Source organism: Nannobrachium achirus (assembly GCF_963921795.1).
Source record: "Nannobrachium achirus genome assembly, chromosome: 11".
NCBI classification, from domain to species: domain Eukaryota; kingdom Metazoa; phylum Chordata; class Actinopteri; order Myctophiformes; family Myctophidae; genus Nannobrachium; species Nannobrachium achirus.
In genome coordinates, this window is record NC_137820.1 from 2,135,956 (window position 1) to 2,156,580 (window position 20,625).

General features: G+C 38.7%; 2 protein-coding genes across 6 annotated transcripts in view; one reads left to right on the top strand and one right to left on the bottom strand.

The window, feature by feature from the left end:
* LOC308293720 (growth arrest-specific protein 2-like) overlaps positions 1 to 2,435 on the top strand; it is a 73,417-nt gene extending 70,982 nt beyond the window's left edge. For all 5 annotated transcript variants that reach the window (XM_080736333.1, XM_080736334.1, XM_080736335.1 and 2 more), the window contains one exon: positions 6 to 2,435. In XM_080736333.1, coding sequence (XP_080592459.1) covers positions 6 to 539 — 534 coding nt within the window. In that variant the 3' untranslated portion in view covers positions 540 to 2,435. The remainder of the gene's footprint in view (positions 1 to 5) is intronic.
* A 2,919-nt stretch (positions 2,436 to 5,354) lies between these two features.
* On the bottom strand, positions 5,355 to 19,987 carry svip (small VCP interacting protein). The gene is made up of 4 exons (XM_080736513.1): positions 19,551 to 19,987; positions 17,553 to 17,603; positions 10,803 to 10,916; positions 5,355 to 7,977 (listed from the first exon to the last, which is right to left on the bottom strand). The coding sequence occupies exons 1-4, from the start codon at positions 19,611 to 19,613 to the stop codon at positions 7,963 to 7,965; spliced, it is 243 nt and encodes an 80-aa protein (XP_080592639.1). The 5' UTR covers positions 19,614 to 19,987; the 3' UTR covers positions 5,355 to 7,962.
* Between the last annotated feature and the right edge of the window lie 638 nt (positions 19,988 to 20,625).

Genomic DNA, 20,625 nt, shown 5'->3' on the forward strand with positions numbered 1-20,625 from the left:
CTCAGATGCTGCACAACAGGCACGTGATGGTGCGTGTGGGTGGAGGCTGGGAGACCTTCCAGAGCTACCTGATGAAGCACGACCCCTGTCGCATGCTGCAGATCTGTAGGGTGGAGGGGAGGAGCTCCACCTGCCCCCCGCTCAGCGCTGGAGGAAAGACCTCCACCTGCTCCCCGCTCAGCGCAGGGGGAAAGACCTCCACCTGCTCCCCGCTCAGCGCAGCGGGAAAGACATCCACCTGCTCACCGCTGAGCGCAGCGGGAAAGACATCCACCTGCCCCCCGCTGAGCGCAGCGGGAAAGACCTCCACCCTCAAAGAGCTCGGACGAGAGAAGACCCCCAACATCAAAGATCTGAGCAGAGAGAAGACCCCCAACATCAAAGAGCTCAGCAGAGAGAAGACCCCCAACACCAAAGATCTGAGCAGAGAGAAGACCCCCACCTTTAAAGAGCTCAGCAAGGAGAAGACCCCCACCTTCAAAGACCTGGGCCCAGAGAGCTACCTGGTGGTGACCGCTAACTACCGCAGCAAGAAGTAAAAGACCAGGGGTCGCGGCAGTAGCGCAGTCGCTAACGCTGTCACCTCACAGCTATAGAAGGTCCTGGGTTCGATTCCCACCGGGGGAAACTGTGGGAGCTGACGGCGTGATCTCTCCTCCGCGTCATCAGCGCCCACACCCTATAGGTGGGGTTGGCTAAAAGGGCCTTTAAGTGTGGAGTTTGCATGTTCTCCCTGTGTCCCCTATAGGGTAGGTATACCCTCACAAAACAACATGCAGTAATCCTGGTCTCTATACTGCCTCCCCCTGGTTGGAAGAACGTGTTCCTTCCACGCGCTACGTCCTACCGGGGGAAACTCCCCCCCCCCCCCCCCCTGTCAGGTGATATGGTGGTAGAGGGAGAGCAGAGCCCAGGATTACAGCTTAGGCAGTTGGCACTGGGTGAAAAATGGGTCACAAAATCGTGGGATATAGATTTGGGAAGTAAAAAAAGGAGAAGATGCAGAAATTATCTGACGTAGAACAAATTATGTTATACTTTAGCTATTGACAAAATAGCAGATATACAAGCTCACAGTCCCACATAATGCAAATCAATTAGTTTAGTCTGGTAGGCTGCTGAGAGTTAGGATAACAGATGAGCACACCAAATGATTGTTATACCAAAATACACGAAATGATTCTACCAAACTAAACACATTTTAAACTACAGGGGAATCATTTTGGAGGTTTCCTGAGTTCCGGGCCGCCTGATGACGCAAAGTTGTTTCCGCTCCGACGGGATCAGAAACTCAACATTTGTGTTGTTCATTGTACCGATGTCGTGACGACTTATTTTTATTGTTGTACCTTCTTTTCTTCACCATTTAGTCGTTATGACAGTTAATTAATAACCTCCATGGACCACTGCTCCACCCAAGCGCCCATGTCGCGATTTCTTACAAAAAAATAAAAGAAAAAATGTCAATCTACAAGATCACAACGTGTCGGCCATGTGAGACGCTGTGTGCTTGTAGACCAGCAATTTCATATCATTTTTAAATGGAGCTCCAGTGTGGGGTTAATATCGGTCAAAACATCATTGATGTGTTAGTCTCCAAAACCAGGATGAAAACCCAGAAATGTGGTGTGTCTAGTAATGATGACCGAACAACACACACATGTATGTTACAGTGACTGTCCAGCTGCATAAATTAATGTAACGCCACCATGTTTTATTTAGTTTAACAGAACTCTAATGAAAAGTGAAACTCTTGTTCTTGAAATGGGAGTAAATGATCACACATTTTCACTAACTGTTACGTTAAAGTAGTGAAAGGTGATGTTATGCTGGAATGGCGTTTTGAAGGTGTCACCAGTTCATGTTGACATCATTACAAACACAACAGTCTCTGTGCACCGCAGACATTATGGAAAGAAACCGGGCTTCTTACTTACTTCCTTCCCAGCTGTTACCAGTGAAGGAAGTAAGGTGGAGCCCCTTTCCAATATGTCTGCCGTGCATAGAGACTGTATCATTGTTTGGTCCAGGTGAGATGCAGGAAGAGACAAACGGAACAGATTTTATACATGATAGACGTAGAACTATAAGGTTTTATTTTTATTTGTATTTCTACTCTAAATGATGTTGAGAGTGATTCCAGGTTGCATAGCTCACACCTGGTGTTGGTATTCAACCTTTTAGAAGCTCTAATACGCTAAACAGAGAACATTTTCTACCAACATGATCTATCATAGTTGTTTTTAAGCAGTTTTTCAGTTCGTTCTAATTGTTTCTGTTCGTTTATAACCTGCCATGTGAAGACAATCTTGACCTAAATCACCCTACGGTTCCATGACTGCACATACAGTAAATATCTATTTTAACATGTGCTGCAAAATGCTATCAGCAATGAAATGAAACTCTAAGGTGAAAACATGTTTTAGAACCCAAAGAAATGCATTAAACCAAAACCTTGCTATTGACAGACTGTTGTTTGCTATTTATTCATCTGACACAGCGGGTCTCAACCAGTAGTCTGGGGACCACCGGTGGTCCTTCAGGGGGTTCCAGGTGGTCCCCAGCTAAATGATGTAGACTTGGTAACCAAATGAACCCTTATAGATCTTTCAAGCTTAACTCTTGACAGTTTTACGCTCTCAAAGAGTTACATTATTGTTATACATCGGCATTGCTTAATTTACAAGAAGTCGACACAATTAGATAATGTAGAAGAATTGTTATTTTGATCAACCATCACCTTTTTTCTCTCCTATATGTGTCAGGAGACACCCGGGATTCGTACCCGGGTCTCCTGCGTGCGTGGAAGTCTAACATCTTAACCACCAGTCCAAAGGGACATCCCTGTTGACCAGTGGAGATACTGGAGGCCATCAGGCTGAAGCAGTGAGTCACTCTGCTACACATACATATACCAGGGGTTTTCAAAGTGGGTGACGGGGCACCCTGGGGTGCCGCGACGGCAGTCCAGGGGTGCCGCGAGATCATTTGGAATTTATTTGGACACTTAAAAATATATTTAGTATCATTTAAAACATGTTCAGTCAGTTCTAACCAACATGGCTGTTATCTCAACGTTTTCCTCACAACATAATTGCTAAAATATGCTATAAATATAAGGTGCTGGGAGTGAAAAGGATCAATTTTGTCACTGTCAGGCAAAAAACCTTGTATCCAAGTTTCAAATGTGTGTTTTTTAGTGAAATAATAAAAAAAGCCCTATTCATCATACAAGTGTCACACAAGTAGTGAAAATAGCCGATCTACAAGCACACAACGCCTCGTAGATCGGCTATTTTCACTATTTTACATAGTTTTTAAAATAATAACACAAAGAGAAGGTTTTGGACATACAAGGTTTCCACCCGACAACGACGATTTAATGTAGGGGTGCCTCAGATGAAAAACATATTCATGGGGTGCCCTGAGACAAAAAGGTTTGGGAACCCCTGACATAGGCCTATACAGTACACCAATGAACCCCTGACATAGGCCTATACATCAATGAACCCCTGACATAGGCCTATACATCAATGAACCCCTGACATAGGCCTATACATCAATGAACCCCTGACATAGGCCTATACATCAATGAACCCCTGACATAGGCCTATACATCAATGAACCCCTGACATAGGCCTATACATCAATGAACCCCTGACATAGGCCTATACATCAATGGAATTTTGGACAAAATATTCAAAGTTTGGGGTCTGAGAGGCCAAATCAAATGGTGGTCCGTGGCTCAACTCCACCCCCACATCACTTCTAGGCTCATTTTCCTACTTATATTGATCCATAATGACTGTCCATGGGGTCTATTAGGCAGAAATGCTCCTGTTGTTCAGTTTCCCCAGCAGAACCCATAGCATAGAGAGGAGCCTATAAGCCTAAAATCACTTTTGACCACAACAAATAGTGTAAAAGTGATAGGCTTAAGGCTCCACTCTATGCTATGAGAGCTGCTGAGTTCTGCTGGGGAAACTGGACAACAGGAGCATTTCTGCCTAATAGACCTCATGGACAGTCATTATGGATCAATATAGGAAAATGAGCCTAGAAGTGATTAAGGGCGGGGTCGTCCTTTAAGGACCTTGACATGAAAAAGGTTGAAAACCACAGACCTATTATAGCTTACATGGTTTCTTAATGGATGAATCCTTATTTAATATTCCATATTACTGTGGCACAAAGATATTGTTTCTAAACTACCAGACAATTTAACAGACAATCACTTGTCTGTTAAACCGTCATGACCACTGGTTGTCCCAAGAGAACTCCGTGTGTTGTACTCCACTGACACCTAGTGGTGATATTAGGTTGTGTCACTTAAAAAGTACCCATAGAAATGAATGTGCTATTATTGAACACACATTTGAACATTCAAGGCCATTAATATGTTATTTTGTATTATTAATGCGTTCAGACTTAAGATGTAAAAAATAAATCTGTGTTGTGACCTTGAGTTAATAGTATCACATTGATAATACCCATTGAATTGAATTGAATTGATAATACATGATCTTGTTTTGTAAATGTTTAAGCCTTTATTTTTTCCATTTTACGGAGTGAAAATATAAAAAGAGTGGCTTTAATGACAGTAAAATAATGGTCCATGCAGGTGGGAATCAAACCGAGGCCTGATCTGGGCATTTTGTACACATCTGGTATCCTGATCCACTGGGCCATCAGGACACTCCATTGATAGGTCGTGCTAATGTGGGAGAATTTATTGGTTCTATCCAGTCCAAACCTTTTCATTAAAAATAAAAAAAACTCAATGATTGTACACTCCAGTGGTGGAAAAAGTACTCATATTTTGTACTTAAATAAAATGTTTCAATATATAAGTAGAAATACTCTTACAAGTAAAAGTCTGGAATTCTAAATGCACGTAAACTTGGCTTCAAAAATATACTTAAAGCACCAGGTTAGGGTTAGGAAAATAGTAGATCTACAAGCTCAACACATAGTATGCACATGAGCCTTTCAAATAGCCTGGGTATAAAATAAGTCTAAAGTGGTTCATCTCTGATTTATGATATTGTAATGTATATCTCCAAAGTAACTATTAACTAAAGTTTTCAAATAATTATAGTGGAGAGTAAAAGTACAACATTTGTCTCTGAATTGTAGTGGAGAAGAAGGAAAAGTAATGGGATTTGGAAATACTCAAGTAAAGTACAAATAAGTCAACATTGTACTTAAGTAAATCACTTTACACCATTGGTACTCAGTTACAGAGCGTATGTAAGTAAAGGGTCCAATCAGAACCCTGGGGGTCCATGGACAAAAACTCAAAGACAACACAAGTGTAATAAACTGTTTATTGTAACAAATAACACTGTCTACAGCGCCCTCCTGTGGTACAAATGGTCACATTAAGTTAAGGGCACCAGAAGGATTTAAAGACTGTAAATGAGTTGTTTATAAATAATTTTAACACTTTTATTCCTTCATTTTCCATCTGTGTGGCAGTTTGTAGACAGGTAAGGATCTTAAACACTCAGGTGTGAAAGTTAAGTCATTATTTATCTATAAAGTTACAGCGTTGTATTTGATCACTCTGTGCTTTCATGTTAAATATATCTGCATTATGCTCTGCAGTACGTTAAAATAATAATGATCAAACATTTGCATACTAATAATAATCATCATCATCATCATAATCATCATCACAGGCATTGACTTTAAATCAGCGTTTCTCAAACCTTTACGATTTCAAGGATCCCCAGTTTGGTGAACATTAGGCCACAGAGCTGGCTTTAAGGGTCCATTTGGTTCTGAACTATCTGACATTTTGCTGGGGAACCATTGGAACCCCCTCAGGGACCCCTGGGGGTCCCCAGACCAGACCCCACTGAGAACCACAGACCTCTGACATTCAACATGATCGCATCTCGTTCATCTGAAACGTTTCATAAGTGTTCTGATTTAAAATGTCATGAATTGCACAGTACAGCATGTGAGAACTAAACCTTTGTTTGTACACCAAGCACTCAGCATGCATCAGTGAAACAAATAGTGTCAAGTTGAATAAAGAACAAAGTATTTATGAACAGCTAACATCCAATTAAAGGAATACTTCACCCCAAAAGATCAATTACTCTCCCCAAGAAACCTTGAATTAATGTAGATTATTTTAGTTTTTGTCTCATTCCTAAGACAATAATTCGATACTTGCTGCTGTAGGAGACCAAGGTTTAACTAAATAAACCCGATATAAAACAACTCTCACCGTGTGGAGAATGTTTTAAATATGGTTTTGCTCTCCTTAAAGGACAACTTAGTGTTTTTACAACAAGGGTTCATATTTTAGATTGTAATTAGAGAAAAGAAAACATGTTTTCATTTACTGCTTTCTATTGTTATAGCGATTTTACTATTTTTATTTCAGTGGGTGGGGGCTTTTCATTTCATGTGTACAAGTGGCTAAATGTGTCTTTTTAGACACAATAAGCTGACAATTTCTTTGATACTATTTATACCAGCCCCTATAAATCACATCTGCCCATGAAAGATTGCAGTGAATCTTGGGAATGGGCTTATTGTGTCTAAAAAGGCATATTTAGCCTCTTGCATAAATGCCCCCAAACTGGGGGCATGCATGCAAATCAAAATCACAAAAATGATAGAAGTAAATGAAAACATTTTAACACTCTTCTCTAATGACTATCTAAAATATTGACCCTTGTAAAAAAAACAAAGTTGTGCTTTAAGATTAGTCTGCTATTAACTTCAATTAGATACTGGATTATTGGCTCAGGACAAAAACAACAAACATCAAAGTCATAGTAGTGAAGTATTCCTTTAGAGCATAAATTCATCCTAGTTTATGAACAAGGAGACTTCACCTCCATCTCATAAACCAGTGCTTGTTTCCTGTTGAGGCACGTTTTGTTACTCAGTACTAGTTGTTGTCACTGACCTTAGGCTGTGTGTCCACCCAAACGCCAAGGCACTCGCCTAAAAAACGCTTTTCAAAACGTCAAGACACTCGCCTAAAAAACGATTTCAAAACGTCAAGGCACTCACCTAAAAATCGGTTTCAAAATATCAAGGCATTTGCCTAAGGAAGGCTTCCAAACTGCTGAGTATAAAACTTGTCAGCAAAAAAAATTGCAGATCTACAAGCTCACAACGCGTTGCAACAAAACACATTGTGAGCTTGTAGATCGGCAGTTTTTTTAAAAATCTTTTTTTTTTGAATAGGGACGCTGGGGTTTAAGTGGTTAAACGTCAAGTAGAAAAGTTGTTTTTGATCTGTCCTATAATATATGAGCTTGTAGATCGGTTATTTTTTTGGCAAAGAGATTTGGTAGAGAATGAAAAAAAAGACTATCAAGTAGGTTTTACCAATAGAGGGTTTAAATGGTAACAGATATGCAGCTCTGCAAATAAAAGGTGAATTGATCCCAGTGCATGACGGAGGACGATTTCACGATAAATTAAATCTCCACGATGCGATTATCGTGAGTGTTTTTTATCAGGATAAACGATAATATCTCTTATCATCCCTACAGGACAGGTGGACACAGCAGCTAACGGTCAGTCTACAGGTGGCTTAGTGACCGCCTGGCATCAAGAGGTCAAGAGGTTAACTCTCAAATACCTGGAACGCGCCCGAGTCGCGTTAGATTTTAACCACTTTAACCATTATTTTATGCTTTAACTTTAGAAAAAATGCAGATATACAAGCTCACAGCGCGGCACCGAGAGGTCAGGTCGTGCTGGGTGTCAACGTCACGGTGGTTGGTTATTTTTCAGCGAGACATCTGACCGCCTCAAAACTACTAAACTAAACTAAACAACAATCACGTCGTAAACAAACTACAAATAAATAAAGATCAATTAGGCATCGTTCTCTCAGAAGGCTTTGGTTTCGTCTTGCAGCGACGATAAACTCCATGACGCTTGGTTTCCATTTAGAAGACGGTTGGTTGGTTGGTGGTAACGGAGTGTTCAGCCCACCTGCCACTGCAGTGAGAGGACAGACAGACAAACAAAGGACCAGTTAGCAGTTACCTCTTTCTGTGCCAAGGGCCAAAATGGCCCCAAGGTATTTGTGCCAGGATTTTGTATGTTTTTCTTTTTTTTTTATAAAGATTTCCCACAGAAACAGACACAGTTGTTGTGATTCAGTGGCAAAAAGAAGTTTGTCAATCAGACAAATGGTTCCAGAGATAGAGCTGTTTGAATCAAAAAAAGTGTCCAGCCACTAGAATGAACACACATTTTCTCAATCAGCTAAACGAGGGAGCCAACACACAAACAGAGAAAAGCATCTCTCTGATCTCAGGTATTTTGACATCTTTAAAAAAAATAAAAGAAATAATAATAATAATGTTCTGGAACGCATGGTTTCCCACAGTGTTGATTTTGTCGACTAAAACTATGACAAAAATGTTTTGTCGCCTGCGTTTTATTCACTGACGAAAACAAAAAAAAAAATGAAATGAAAACTAAGCTGTGATGACTAAAACTAAGACTAAATATGTTGACAATTTCGTCAACAAAATAAAAACCAGACTAAAACGTTAGGAAGAGACTAGTGGAGAAGAAAGTAATTTTATGTTTGGTTGCTCTCAGGTGTGGCACGCTTAAAATAGCCGATCTACAAGCTCACAACGTGCCGCGCTGCGACGCGTTGTGAGCTTGTAGATCGGCTATTTTCAGCACACAAACCAAGTGTAAAATTGGTCATTACGATGCCATCAAGGCCTGCCAAAATGCATTTTAGTTGACTAAATCAACTGTAGATTTAGTCGCCTAAAATCTTATGATATTTAGTCGACTAAGATTTTGACTAAAACTAATACTTTTCAGGTGACTAAATTATGACTAAAATTAAATGACATTTTATTCAAAAGACTATGACTAAAACTAAATGACATTTTATTCAAAAGACTATGACTAAAATTCAAAAGACTATGACTAAAACTAAATGACATTTTATTCAAAAGACTATGACTAAAACTAAATGACATTTTATTCAAAAGACTATGACTAAAACTAAATGACATTTTATTCAAAAGACTATGACTAAAACTAAATCAAAATTTGCTGTCAAAAACAACACTGGTTTCCCAAAGTGGGTGAGGGGGCACCCTGGGGTGCCGTGACGGCAGTCCAGGGGTGCCGCGAGATAATTTGATAATATTTGGAATTTATTTGGACACAAAAGAATATTTAGTATCATTTTAAACCTGAAGTACAAAGTTATTTTCAGTCAGTTCTAACCAAAATGGCTGTTATCTCAACGTTTTCCTCGCAACATAATCACTAAAATATGCTATAAATATAAGGTGCTGGGAGTGAAAATGATCAATATCGTCACTGTCAGGCAAAAACCTCGGATCTCCAAGTTTCAAATGTGTTATGTTTTTGGTCAAATAAAAGCCCTGCTTCATCATACAAAAGTGTCACACAAGTAGTGAAAATAGCAGATCTACAAGCACACAACGCCTCGATGCGAGGCGTTGTGTGCTTGTAGATCGGCTATTTTCACTCTTTTAAATCGTTTTGAAAATAATAAAACAAAAAGAGAAGGTTTTGGACATACAAGGTTTCCACCCGACAACAACGATATAATAGGGGTGCCTCGGATTAAAACAGATATTCCTGGGGTGCCCTGAGACAGAAAGGTTTGAGAACCCCTGGTCTAGGGCGACAGGAGGAACCCAGGGGTGCCTCAGAATAATTTGATGATACAGTATTCAGACTGTATCATCATCACTTCAGTTTAAACACTTATACATAGTGAACAAACTGTACTTGGTGCGATCATTTTCAGCCTACAGTTCACCAAGTCTCTTCAACAGAAAGAGCAGATGCAGATCGGCTATTTCTGGTGAACGTTCCTCCCAAGAAAAAGCGATGCTGGGGTTCAAGTTATTTTCGATCTGTCCTATAATGGAAACAAATGATGTTTCTCTCAAAATAGAAAGGTTTTCCTCAAGCCATTCTGTATTCCAAGGGGGAAATGATAACATATTTACGTAGTGAATAAGCTGACATAACTGCAAGGTACAGTAAAGTAACAGTGTAGTTCAGGGGTGACGTGGATGCAGGGGCGTCAATTGGGTATGGCAGGGGTAAGCAGCTGCCATACCCTGGGTCCAGGGGGGTCCAGGGGTATGCAGCTGCCATACCCTGGGTCCAGGGGGGTCCAGGGGTATGCAGCTGCCATACCCTGGGTCCAGGGGGGTCCAGGGGTATGCAGCTGCCATACCCTGGGTCCAGGGGGGTCCAGGGGTATGCAGCTGCCATACCCTGGGTCCAGGGGGGGAGAATAAAAGATACTTTTAATTCCATGAATGTCTCTTTGTCTATCTGTGCTGGTTATTATGTTGTTAAATTACAGTAAAATAGCTACAAATGCAACATTTAACAAAATGGTCACTTAAACAAGGTATTATAATTATATTCTCCCCATCTTGACAAAATGGTATATTCCCAGGTTCCGCAGGTCAGCTGCACAGGTGCAATGCATTATTGTTAATTGTGGCACGTTTTCTAACATGCCAAGTTTAGCTGCACTTGAACAACCGTTCCAGGCTGCCATATCCAGCCCAAGAAACCGTAGAAACGGGGGGGAAAATAGAATAGAATAGAGTTTCTGTGGTCTATGTTTTGTTTGTTTCACTGTTGTTTTATTTTCGTGTGATTTTGCTGTTCTTCTGTGTTTTTGCATTTTTCTTGCTGTATTTTGTGAAGCACTTTGTAAACCTCGGTTGTAAAATGTGCTTCATAAACAAAGTGGATTGGATTGGAACCTGTGACATGAACAGCATGCGACTGACCTTCAGCCCCCCGCCTCCAGAGGGCGCCAGCGTCACAGCCTGTTTCTCAACCTCCTCTTGTTTCTTTCTCTTCCTCTCAACAGCTTCTGGGTTCTGGACTCCCCTGTAGGCTGTCTGGAAGAAACATTTAACTATTAAATACACAATTAAATACACACTGGACTCCCCTGTAGGCTGTCTGTAAGAAACATTTAACTATTAAATACACAATTAAATACACACTGGTCTCCCCTGTAGGCTGTCTGGAAGAAACATTTAACACTTTAAATAAACTACTAAATACACACTGGACTCCCCTGTAGGCTGTCTGGAAGAAACATTTAACCACACTAATAACTATTAAATACACACTGGTCTCCCCTGTAGGCTGTCTGGAAGAAACATTTAACTATTAAATAAACTACTAAATAAACACTGGTCTCCCCTGTAGGCTGTCTGTAAGAAACATTTAACCACACTAATAACTACTAAATACACACTGGTCTCCCCTGTAGGCTGTCTGTAAGAAACATTTAACTATTAAATAAACTACTAAATAAACACTGGTCTCCCCTGTAGGCTGTCTGTAAGAAACATTTAACCACACTAATAACTACTAAATACACACTGGTCTCCCCTGTAGGCTGTCTGTAAGAAACATTTAACTATTAAATAAACTACTAAATAAACACTGGTCTCCCCTGTAGGCTGTCTGTAAGAAACATTTAACCACACTAATAACTATTAAATACACACTGGTCTCCCCTGTAGGCTGTCTGTAAGAAACATTTAACCACACTAATAACTATTAAATACACACTGGTCTCCCCTGTAGGCTGTCTGTAAGAAACATTTAACTATTAAATACACAATTAAATACACACTGGTCTCCCCTGTAGGCTGTCTGTAAGAAACATTTAACTATTAAATACACAATTAAATACACACTGGTCTCCCCTGTAGGCTGTCTGTAAGAAACATTTAACTATTAAATACACAATTAAATACACACTGGACTCCCCTGTAGGCTGTCTGTAAGAAACATTTAACCACACTAATAACTATTAAATACACACTGGTCTCCCCTGTAGGCTGTCTGTAAGAAACATTTAACCACACTAATAACTATTAAATACACACCGGTCTCCCCTGTAGGCTGTCTGTAAGAAACATTTAACCACACTAATAACTATTAAATACACACTGGACTCCCCTGTAGGCTGTCTGTAAGAAACATTTAACTATTAAATAAACTACTAAATACACACTGGACTCCCCTGTAGGCTGTCTGTAAGAAACATTTAACTATTAAATAAACAGCTTCTGGGTTCTGGACTCCCCTGTAGGCTGTCTGGAAGAAACATTTAACTATTAAATAAACTACTAAATAAACACTGGTCTCCCCTGTAGGCTGTCTGTAAGAAACATTTAACCACACTAATAACTATTAAATACACACTGGTCTCCCCTGTAGGCTGTCTGTAAGAAACATTTAACCACACTAATAACTATTAAATACACACTGGTCTCCCCTGTAGGCTGTCTGTAAGAAACATTTAACCACACTAATAACTATTAAATACACACTGGTCTCCCCTGTAGGCTGTCTGTAAGAAACATTTAACCACACTAATAACTATTAAATACACACTGGTCTCCCCTGTAGGCTGTCTGTAAGAAACATTTAACCACACTAATAACTATTAAATACACACTGGTCTCCCCTGTAGGCTGTCTGTAAGAAACATTTAACCACACTAATAACTATTAAATACACACTGGTCTCCCCTGTAGGCTGTCTGTAAGAAACATTTAACCACACTAATAACTATTAAATACACACTGGTCTCCCCTGTAGGCTGTCTGTAAGAAACATTTAACTATTAAATAAACAGCTTCTGGGTTCTGGACTCCCCTGTAGGCTGTCTGGAAGAAACATTTAACTATTAAATAAACTACTAAATAAACACTGGTCTCCCCTGTAGGCTGTCTGTAAGAAACATTTAACCACACTAATAACTATTAAATACACACTGGTCTCCCCTGTAGGCTGTCTGTAAGAAACATTTAACCACACTAATAACTATTAAATACACACTGGTCTCCCCTGTAGGCTGTCTGTAAGAAACATTTAACCACACTAATAACTATTAAATACACACTGGTCTCCCCTGTAGGCTGTCTGTAAGAAACATTATACCACACTAATAACTATTAAATACACACTGGTCTCCCCTGTAGGCTGTCTGTAAGAAACATTTAACCACACTAATAACTATTAAATACACACTGGTCTCCCCTGTAGGCTGTCTGTAAGAAACATTTAACTATTAAATACACAATTAAATACACACTGGTCTCCCCTGTAGGCTGTCTGGAAGAAACATTTAACACTTAAATAAACTACTAAATACACACTGGACTCCCCTGTACGCTGTCTGTAAGAAACATTTAACTATTAAATAAACAACTAAATACACACCGGTCTCCCCTGTAGGCTGTCTGGAAGAAACATTTAACACTTTAAATAAACAGCTAAATACACACTGGACTCCCCTGTACGCCGTCTGTAAGAAACATTTAACCACACTAATAACTATTAAATACACACTGGTCTCCCCTGTACGCTGTCTGGAAGAAACATTTAACTATTAAATAAACTATTAAATACACACCGGTCTCCCCTGTACGCTGTCTGTAAGAAACATTTAACCACACTAATAACTACTAAATAAACACTGGTCTCCCCTGTAGGCTGTCTGGAAGAAACATTTAACCACACTAATAACTATTAAATACACACTGGTCTCCCCTGTACGCTGTCTGTAAGAAACATTTAACTATTAAATACACAATTAAATACACACTGGACTCCCCTGTAGGCTGTCTGGAAGAAACATTTAACCACACTAATAACTATTAAATACACACTGGACTCCCCTGTAGGCTGTCTGTAAGAAACATTTAACCACACTAATAACTATTAAATACACACTGGTCTCCCCTGTAGGCTGTCTGTAAGAAACATTTAACCACACTAATAACTATTAAATACACACTGGTCTCCCCTGTAGGCTGTCTGTAAGAAACATTTAACCACACTAATAACTATTAAATACACACTGGACTCCCCTGTAGGCTGTCTGTAAGAAACATTTAACACTTTAAATAAACTACTAAATAAACACTGGTCTCCCCTGTAGGCTGTCTGTAAGAAAGAAACATTTAACATTTTAACAACAACTAAATAAACATCATAAATCATGGTAATAATAAAGTATGTTATCAGTATAAGTGCAAAGTGACAGTCCACTCATCATCACATCGTGTGCTGCTGATGAAAGTGAAAAGCGTTGTGGATTGAATTGAGCAAACCTTAATAATGATGGATGGCAGGGGTCTTCAACAGGGGGTCCGGGACCCCTAGGGGGTCCTCAGAGTTACTACAGGGGGGCGCCAAATCTTTGTGTGTTATGTTTTTTTACATTAACCACTTGAACCCCTATTCGGTTCCCTATTCTGAGGGGAACATGAGCCAAAAATAGCAGATCTACAAGCTCGCCACATCTCGCAGCGCGAGGTGTTGTAGATCTTGTAGATCGGCTAGTTTCAGCAAATATGTTTTTTAAGGGGTTTTAAGTGATTAACTGTCAGAGAGGTTTCAGGGGTCCCTGCTTCCTCTGTCTCAGCTAAGGGGTCCCTGTTTCCTCTGTCTCAGCTAAGGGGTCCCTGCTTCCTCTGTCTCACAGCTAGGCTGTAAAGCGTTGAAGACCCCATGCCAGTGCAGAGCCAGTGTGAGTGGTGAGAGCCATTCCACACTCTTCAGTGCACGGTGAACTGACTTACCCCCACTGCACCCTGGGACGGCTCCCTGTGTGCTTACGCTTTTGGAAAAAGAATCTCTGTGTAATAATAAAGAAACCATTCTATGATTCCATCTATTATATGATATTATATATAATAACCACAGTTATAAAAGAATCTCTGTGTAATAATAAAGAAACCATTCTATGATTCCATCTATTATATGATATTATATATATTAATCACAGTTATAAAAGAATCTCTGTGTAATAATAAAGAAACCATTCTATGATTCCATCTATTATATGATATTATATATATTAATCACAGTTATAAAAGAATCTCTGTGTAATAATAAAGAAACCATTCTATGATTCCATCTATTATATGATATTATATATATTAATCACAGTTATAAAAGAATCTCTGTGTAATAATAAAGAAACCATTCTATGATTCCATCTATTATATGATATTATATATATTAATCACAGTTATAAAAGAATCTCTGTGTAATAATAAACAAACCATTCTATGATTCTTCTCTATTGTGTGATATTATATATAATAACCACAGTTATAAAAGAATCTCTGTGTAATAATAAACAAACCATTCTATGATTCCATCTATTATATGATATTATATATAATAACCACAGTTATAAAAGAATCTCTGTGTAATAATAAACAAACCATTCTATGATTCTTCTCTATTATATGATATTATATATAATAACCACAGTTATAAAAGAATCTCTGTGTAATAATAAACAAACCATTCTATGATTCTTCTCTATTATATGATATTATATATAATAACCACAGTTATAAAAGAATCTCTGTGTAATAATTAACAAACCATTCTATGATTCCATCTATTATATGATATTATATATAATAACCACAGTTATAAAAGAATCTCTGTGTAATAATTAACAAACCATTCTATGATTCCATCTATTATATGATATTATATATAATATAATATCATATAATAGATGGACATCTATTATAGATGTCCAGTTATAAAAGAATCTCTGTGTAATAATAAACAAACCATTCTATGATTCCATCTATTGCGTGACATTATAATAACCACAGTTATAAAATAATCTCTGTGTAATAATTAACAAACCATTCTATGATTCCATCTATTATATGATATTATATATAATAACCACAGTTATAAAAGAATCTCTGTGTAATAATAAACAAACCATTCTATGATTCCATCTATTATATGATATTATATATAATAACCACAGTTATAAAAGAATCTCTGTGTAATAATAAACAAACCATTCTATGATTCCATCTATTGCGTGACATTATATATAATAACCACAGTTATAAAAGAATCTCTGTGTAATAATAAACAAACCATTCTATGATTCCATCTATTATATGATATTATATATAATAACCACAGTTATAAAAGAATCTCTGTGTAATAATAAACAAACCATTCTATGATTCCATCTATTATATGATATTATATATAATAACCACAGTTATAAAAGAATCTCTGTGTAATAATAAACAAACCATTCTATGATTCCATCTATTATATGATATTATATATAATAACCACAGTTATAAAAGAATCTCTGTGTAATAATAAACAAACCATTCTATGATTCCATCTATTATATTATATTATATATAATAACCACAGTTATAAAAGGTCAGTGAGGGTGACTGTCCATCATTTACCATATCATCACTGTCGGGAAAAACCTACATTTTTTTTGTATTTATTTTTTTATTTTGAATGCTATATGTCTGTGTGTGGGTTTTTACAAATACCCATTGTGTGTGTGTGTGTGTGTGTGTGTGTGTGTGTGTGTGTGTGTGTGTGTGTGTGTGTGTGTGTGTGTGTGTGTATGCGTGTGTGTGTCACTTTAAAAGCAGTGATATGGTAAGGGAGACAGAGAGAGTATTTTGTATCTTACTGTATGTAATGCTTTGGCAATATACGAATGTTTGTGCTTGAATTGAAATTGAAATAGAGAGACAGACAGACAGACAGACAGACAGACAGACAGACAGACAGACAGACAGACAGACAGACAGACAGACACTGTATGTACCAATGGCTGCTGCTATATAAGCAGCCTGCATTACACCTCAAGCTGGTCTAGTATCTCCCTCCGTCCATAGGGATATCCTTTTGGGTCAATGGTTAATTACGATATTGGACTTTCACATGGGAGTCCCGAGTTCCCAAAATCTCCAAGAGCTGTCACTGGTTATGAACAGTGAGGATCATTAATTAGACGTTAGCAGTGCAACCATATTAGGAGCTCAGCTGTCTGCTCTTCTGCTATGAGAAACATTACTCTGTGCTGCTGCTGATGCTTTAGAACCTAATGTTAGACAGTCACACAGCAATATGTTAGCCTATCTATTTCTGTTTCTAGTGGATTAGAACTTAATGTTAGCCTGGTGTTAGACAGTCACACAGCAATATGTTAGTCTATCTATTTCTGTTTCTAGTGGATTAGAACCTAATGTTAGACAGTCACACAATAATATGTTAGTCTATCTATTTCTGTTTCTAGTGGATTAGAACCTAATGTTAGACAGTCACACAATAATATGTTAGTCTATCTATTTCTGTTTCTATAACCTAATGTTAGCCTGCTGTTAGACAGTCACACAATAATGTTAGTCTATCTATTTCTGTTTCTAGTGCATTAGAACCTAATGTTAGCCTGCTGTTAGAGTGACACAATAATATGTTTCTCTATCTATTTCTGTTTCTAGTGGATTAGAACTTAATGTTAGCCTGCTGTTAGACAGTCACACAATAATATGTTGGTCTATCTATTTCTGTTTCTATAACATAATGCTATTGCTAGCCCACTGGTTAGACAGTCACACAATAATATGTTGGTCTATCTTTGTCTGTCTCTAGTGGATTAGAACCTAATGTTAAGACAGTTACACAGTAATTTGTTACTCTACCTCTTTCTGTCTCTTTTCAGCAGCTTCTGCCAGTTGTTGTCGTCTTGTTTCCTTTAAGACAGAAAAGACAACAGTTTTACTAAAACAACACAACATCTGTAACTCAAATCCTTGCTTCTGGGGGTCCCTGGAACAACATATTTTCAGATGGGTGGTGCATATACACTATACAGTACATATAACCCCTAAATACATATAATTCTGTCCACGGGGTAATAAGTGTCAATATTGGGGTCCTTGACATGATCATTATATGTTCAAATCATATAGGTTTTATATTATTTCCAACTGTTTCCAATCCCCAAAGTTTAGGTGCCCACTGGCACAGTGGGCAACAGGATAGGTGGGCAGACTGGGCACCAAGGAAGAGAGTGTTACATTGGCTAGAGAAAATGACATCAGTGTCCTTTCCTTCTATTAGCTTCCTTGGTGCCACCCTATCCTGTGTCCTAATGAATGACACCTGTCTACTGTGAGATCCATAACGTGAGCATGTTGCTCACTGACTGTAACTGCTGGGAACATGGAGATACGTTTAATAAATACAAGTTTTCTGTAAGGACTTTTAAATGGAAACAAATGGACAAATACTATCTGAGCCCAAGTCACAGCATTTCATGATTGGGTGAGTGATTGATTGAATATTGTTTAAATGCTTTATTAGAAGTTTGCAAAGGAAAAGCACAGGACAGGACAGTTCAGATCCAAGGTCTACTAATATGATTTAAACCCCAGAAAGCACTATGGATTGTTTCCATTGGGGTCCTTTGTACTCAAATAATACAATATTTACAGAAAACAGGTCAGGAGTAATCTGAGTAACTTTTAATGCCATGGCTGTAGGTGTTTATGTGGAATTACATGAAATGTATGTTTTATTAAAAGCAAACTTCACAGCCAGTCTAGGGCTACTGAAACAACTAAGAGCTGTCAGGGTTGTGCTGTCACTGAGGCAGGAATGAATGCAACCAAAAGCAATGCTTTGTACTTTGTTGTATTTTAGGACAGTGCTTCTCAGCCGGTGGTCCTTGAGGGGGTTCCAGGTGGTCCCCAGCTAAATGGAGAGTTGATAACCAAATGGACCCTTATTATATAGATCTTTAACTCTTGAGAGCGTAAAATGAAACCAACGGGTCCATTTGGTTTATATTTACACTCTCAAGAGTTATATTATTGTTAAACACTTGCATTACTTAATTCACAAGAAGTCTACACAATTAGAGAATGTAGAAGAATGTATATGTTTTATCAATGTGTGCCTGTTATCCAACATCAATACAGCATGGATTTGTGGACAGAATGTCATCAGACGGTGGTTCTGTTGGTCAAATGCTGAATAAATAAAGCACTGCTTTAGAACATACTGTACAACATCTGCTCTCTTCTTCTTAACTTCTTTCTTAATTTGGTTATTAATGTCTGCAGTAGACTCTGTGTATAATGGGTCCATTTGTACGTTCTCAGAGTTACAGACCTTTAGGGGGTCCATTTGGTTAAACTCTTGATTTTACAACATAAATTGGAGTCTCAGATAGAAATGCCATTAAACGGGGGTCCGTAGACTAATGCATGTCAAACTGGGGATCCTTGAACTTAAAAAAGTTTGGGAATCACTTCTAGAGCCGCGAAAATCGTCTATTATGGGGGTCCGTGGGCATATATTTTCAAATGGGATTGGGGGGGTCTGCGGTAATGTCAAGGACCCCCAAATTGACACTTATTACCTCGCGGACCCCCCATTTCAAAAGATATGCCCGCGGACCCCCATAAGAGAACATTTTTGCGGCTCTAGCATCTAAACAGTGACTATTATAAACCATTTTAATGTCAGGGACCCCCAAATATTGACACTTATGGGAGCGTGTGTCGCTATTAATCACTGCTAGAGCTGCAAAAATAGTCTCTACCGGGGGTCCGCGGGCATATCCTTTAAAATGGGGGTCCGCGGGCAACATGGGGTCCCTGGCATCATGTTATTATAGAGTACAGATTACTTACTGGGTCAGGAGTCATCACCATGTCATCTGATGTTCCACCGAAGCAAGGCAAGCACATCCCCATCCTGACACTGATAGAATACCTGATAAACTAACTCACTAGTAACTAGGTTAACTCATTAACTATTAAGTCATTAACTAACTATTAACTAGGTTAACTCATTAACTATTAAGTCATTAACTACGTGTGTGCTCAGAGCAGCTCAACCACATGTCGTCCCAACACTATAAACTGTGAATAGAGACAGAAATAAAGCAGTGAATGGTGAATAACTGTTATTATAAAGGTATAAAAGCCGTTCTAATTCTCTCTCCAGGCTACAGATCAGTGCAGAGTTGTTGTTCAGATCCTCGGGTCATTATTCTGTACAGTTGAGTTATTAATAAAAGTTTAACGTTTTAAACTTTGTTTGGTTTTCCTCCAGACTCTCTGCTTTGTTTACGTTCTGGAGGCTTGGCTTCCTGTGGGGGGGGGGGCAGCTTTCTGCTGCTCTACCGCCCCCTGCTGGCACGGAGGAGGTAACACACACACACACACACACATTACACATACAAAGACATTCACGATCACACGCACACACAATTCAATTCAAAGGGCTTTATTGGCATGAGAAAACATACGTTTACATTGCATTGCCAAAGCAGAAGTGTACACAATACAATACAATAAGAACAAAATATGTACAGGTGAAAACAGTTTTCATGCATCACGGTTACGTGCAGTGCAGGGCAGGCAGGGTAGGGACGCACACACACACGCGCGCGCACACACACACACACACACACACACACACACACACACACACACACACACACACACACACACACACACACACACACACACACACACACACACACGCACACACACACACACACACACACACACATGTGAAAAAAAACACCACCAATGGAACCAAATGAACCCAAAAGTTTGCAAGCTCCCAAAGCCAGAATAAAGAGATCAAAATGAACAGTTTATTTATGCAGTATAAAAGAACAGTTCACAACACAGTTATAATCTCTGTAAAGCTCTATATCAATACAAATCTAAAACTATATATATATATATATATATA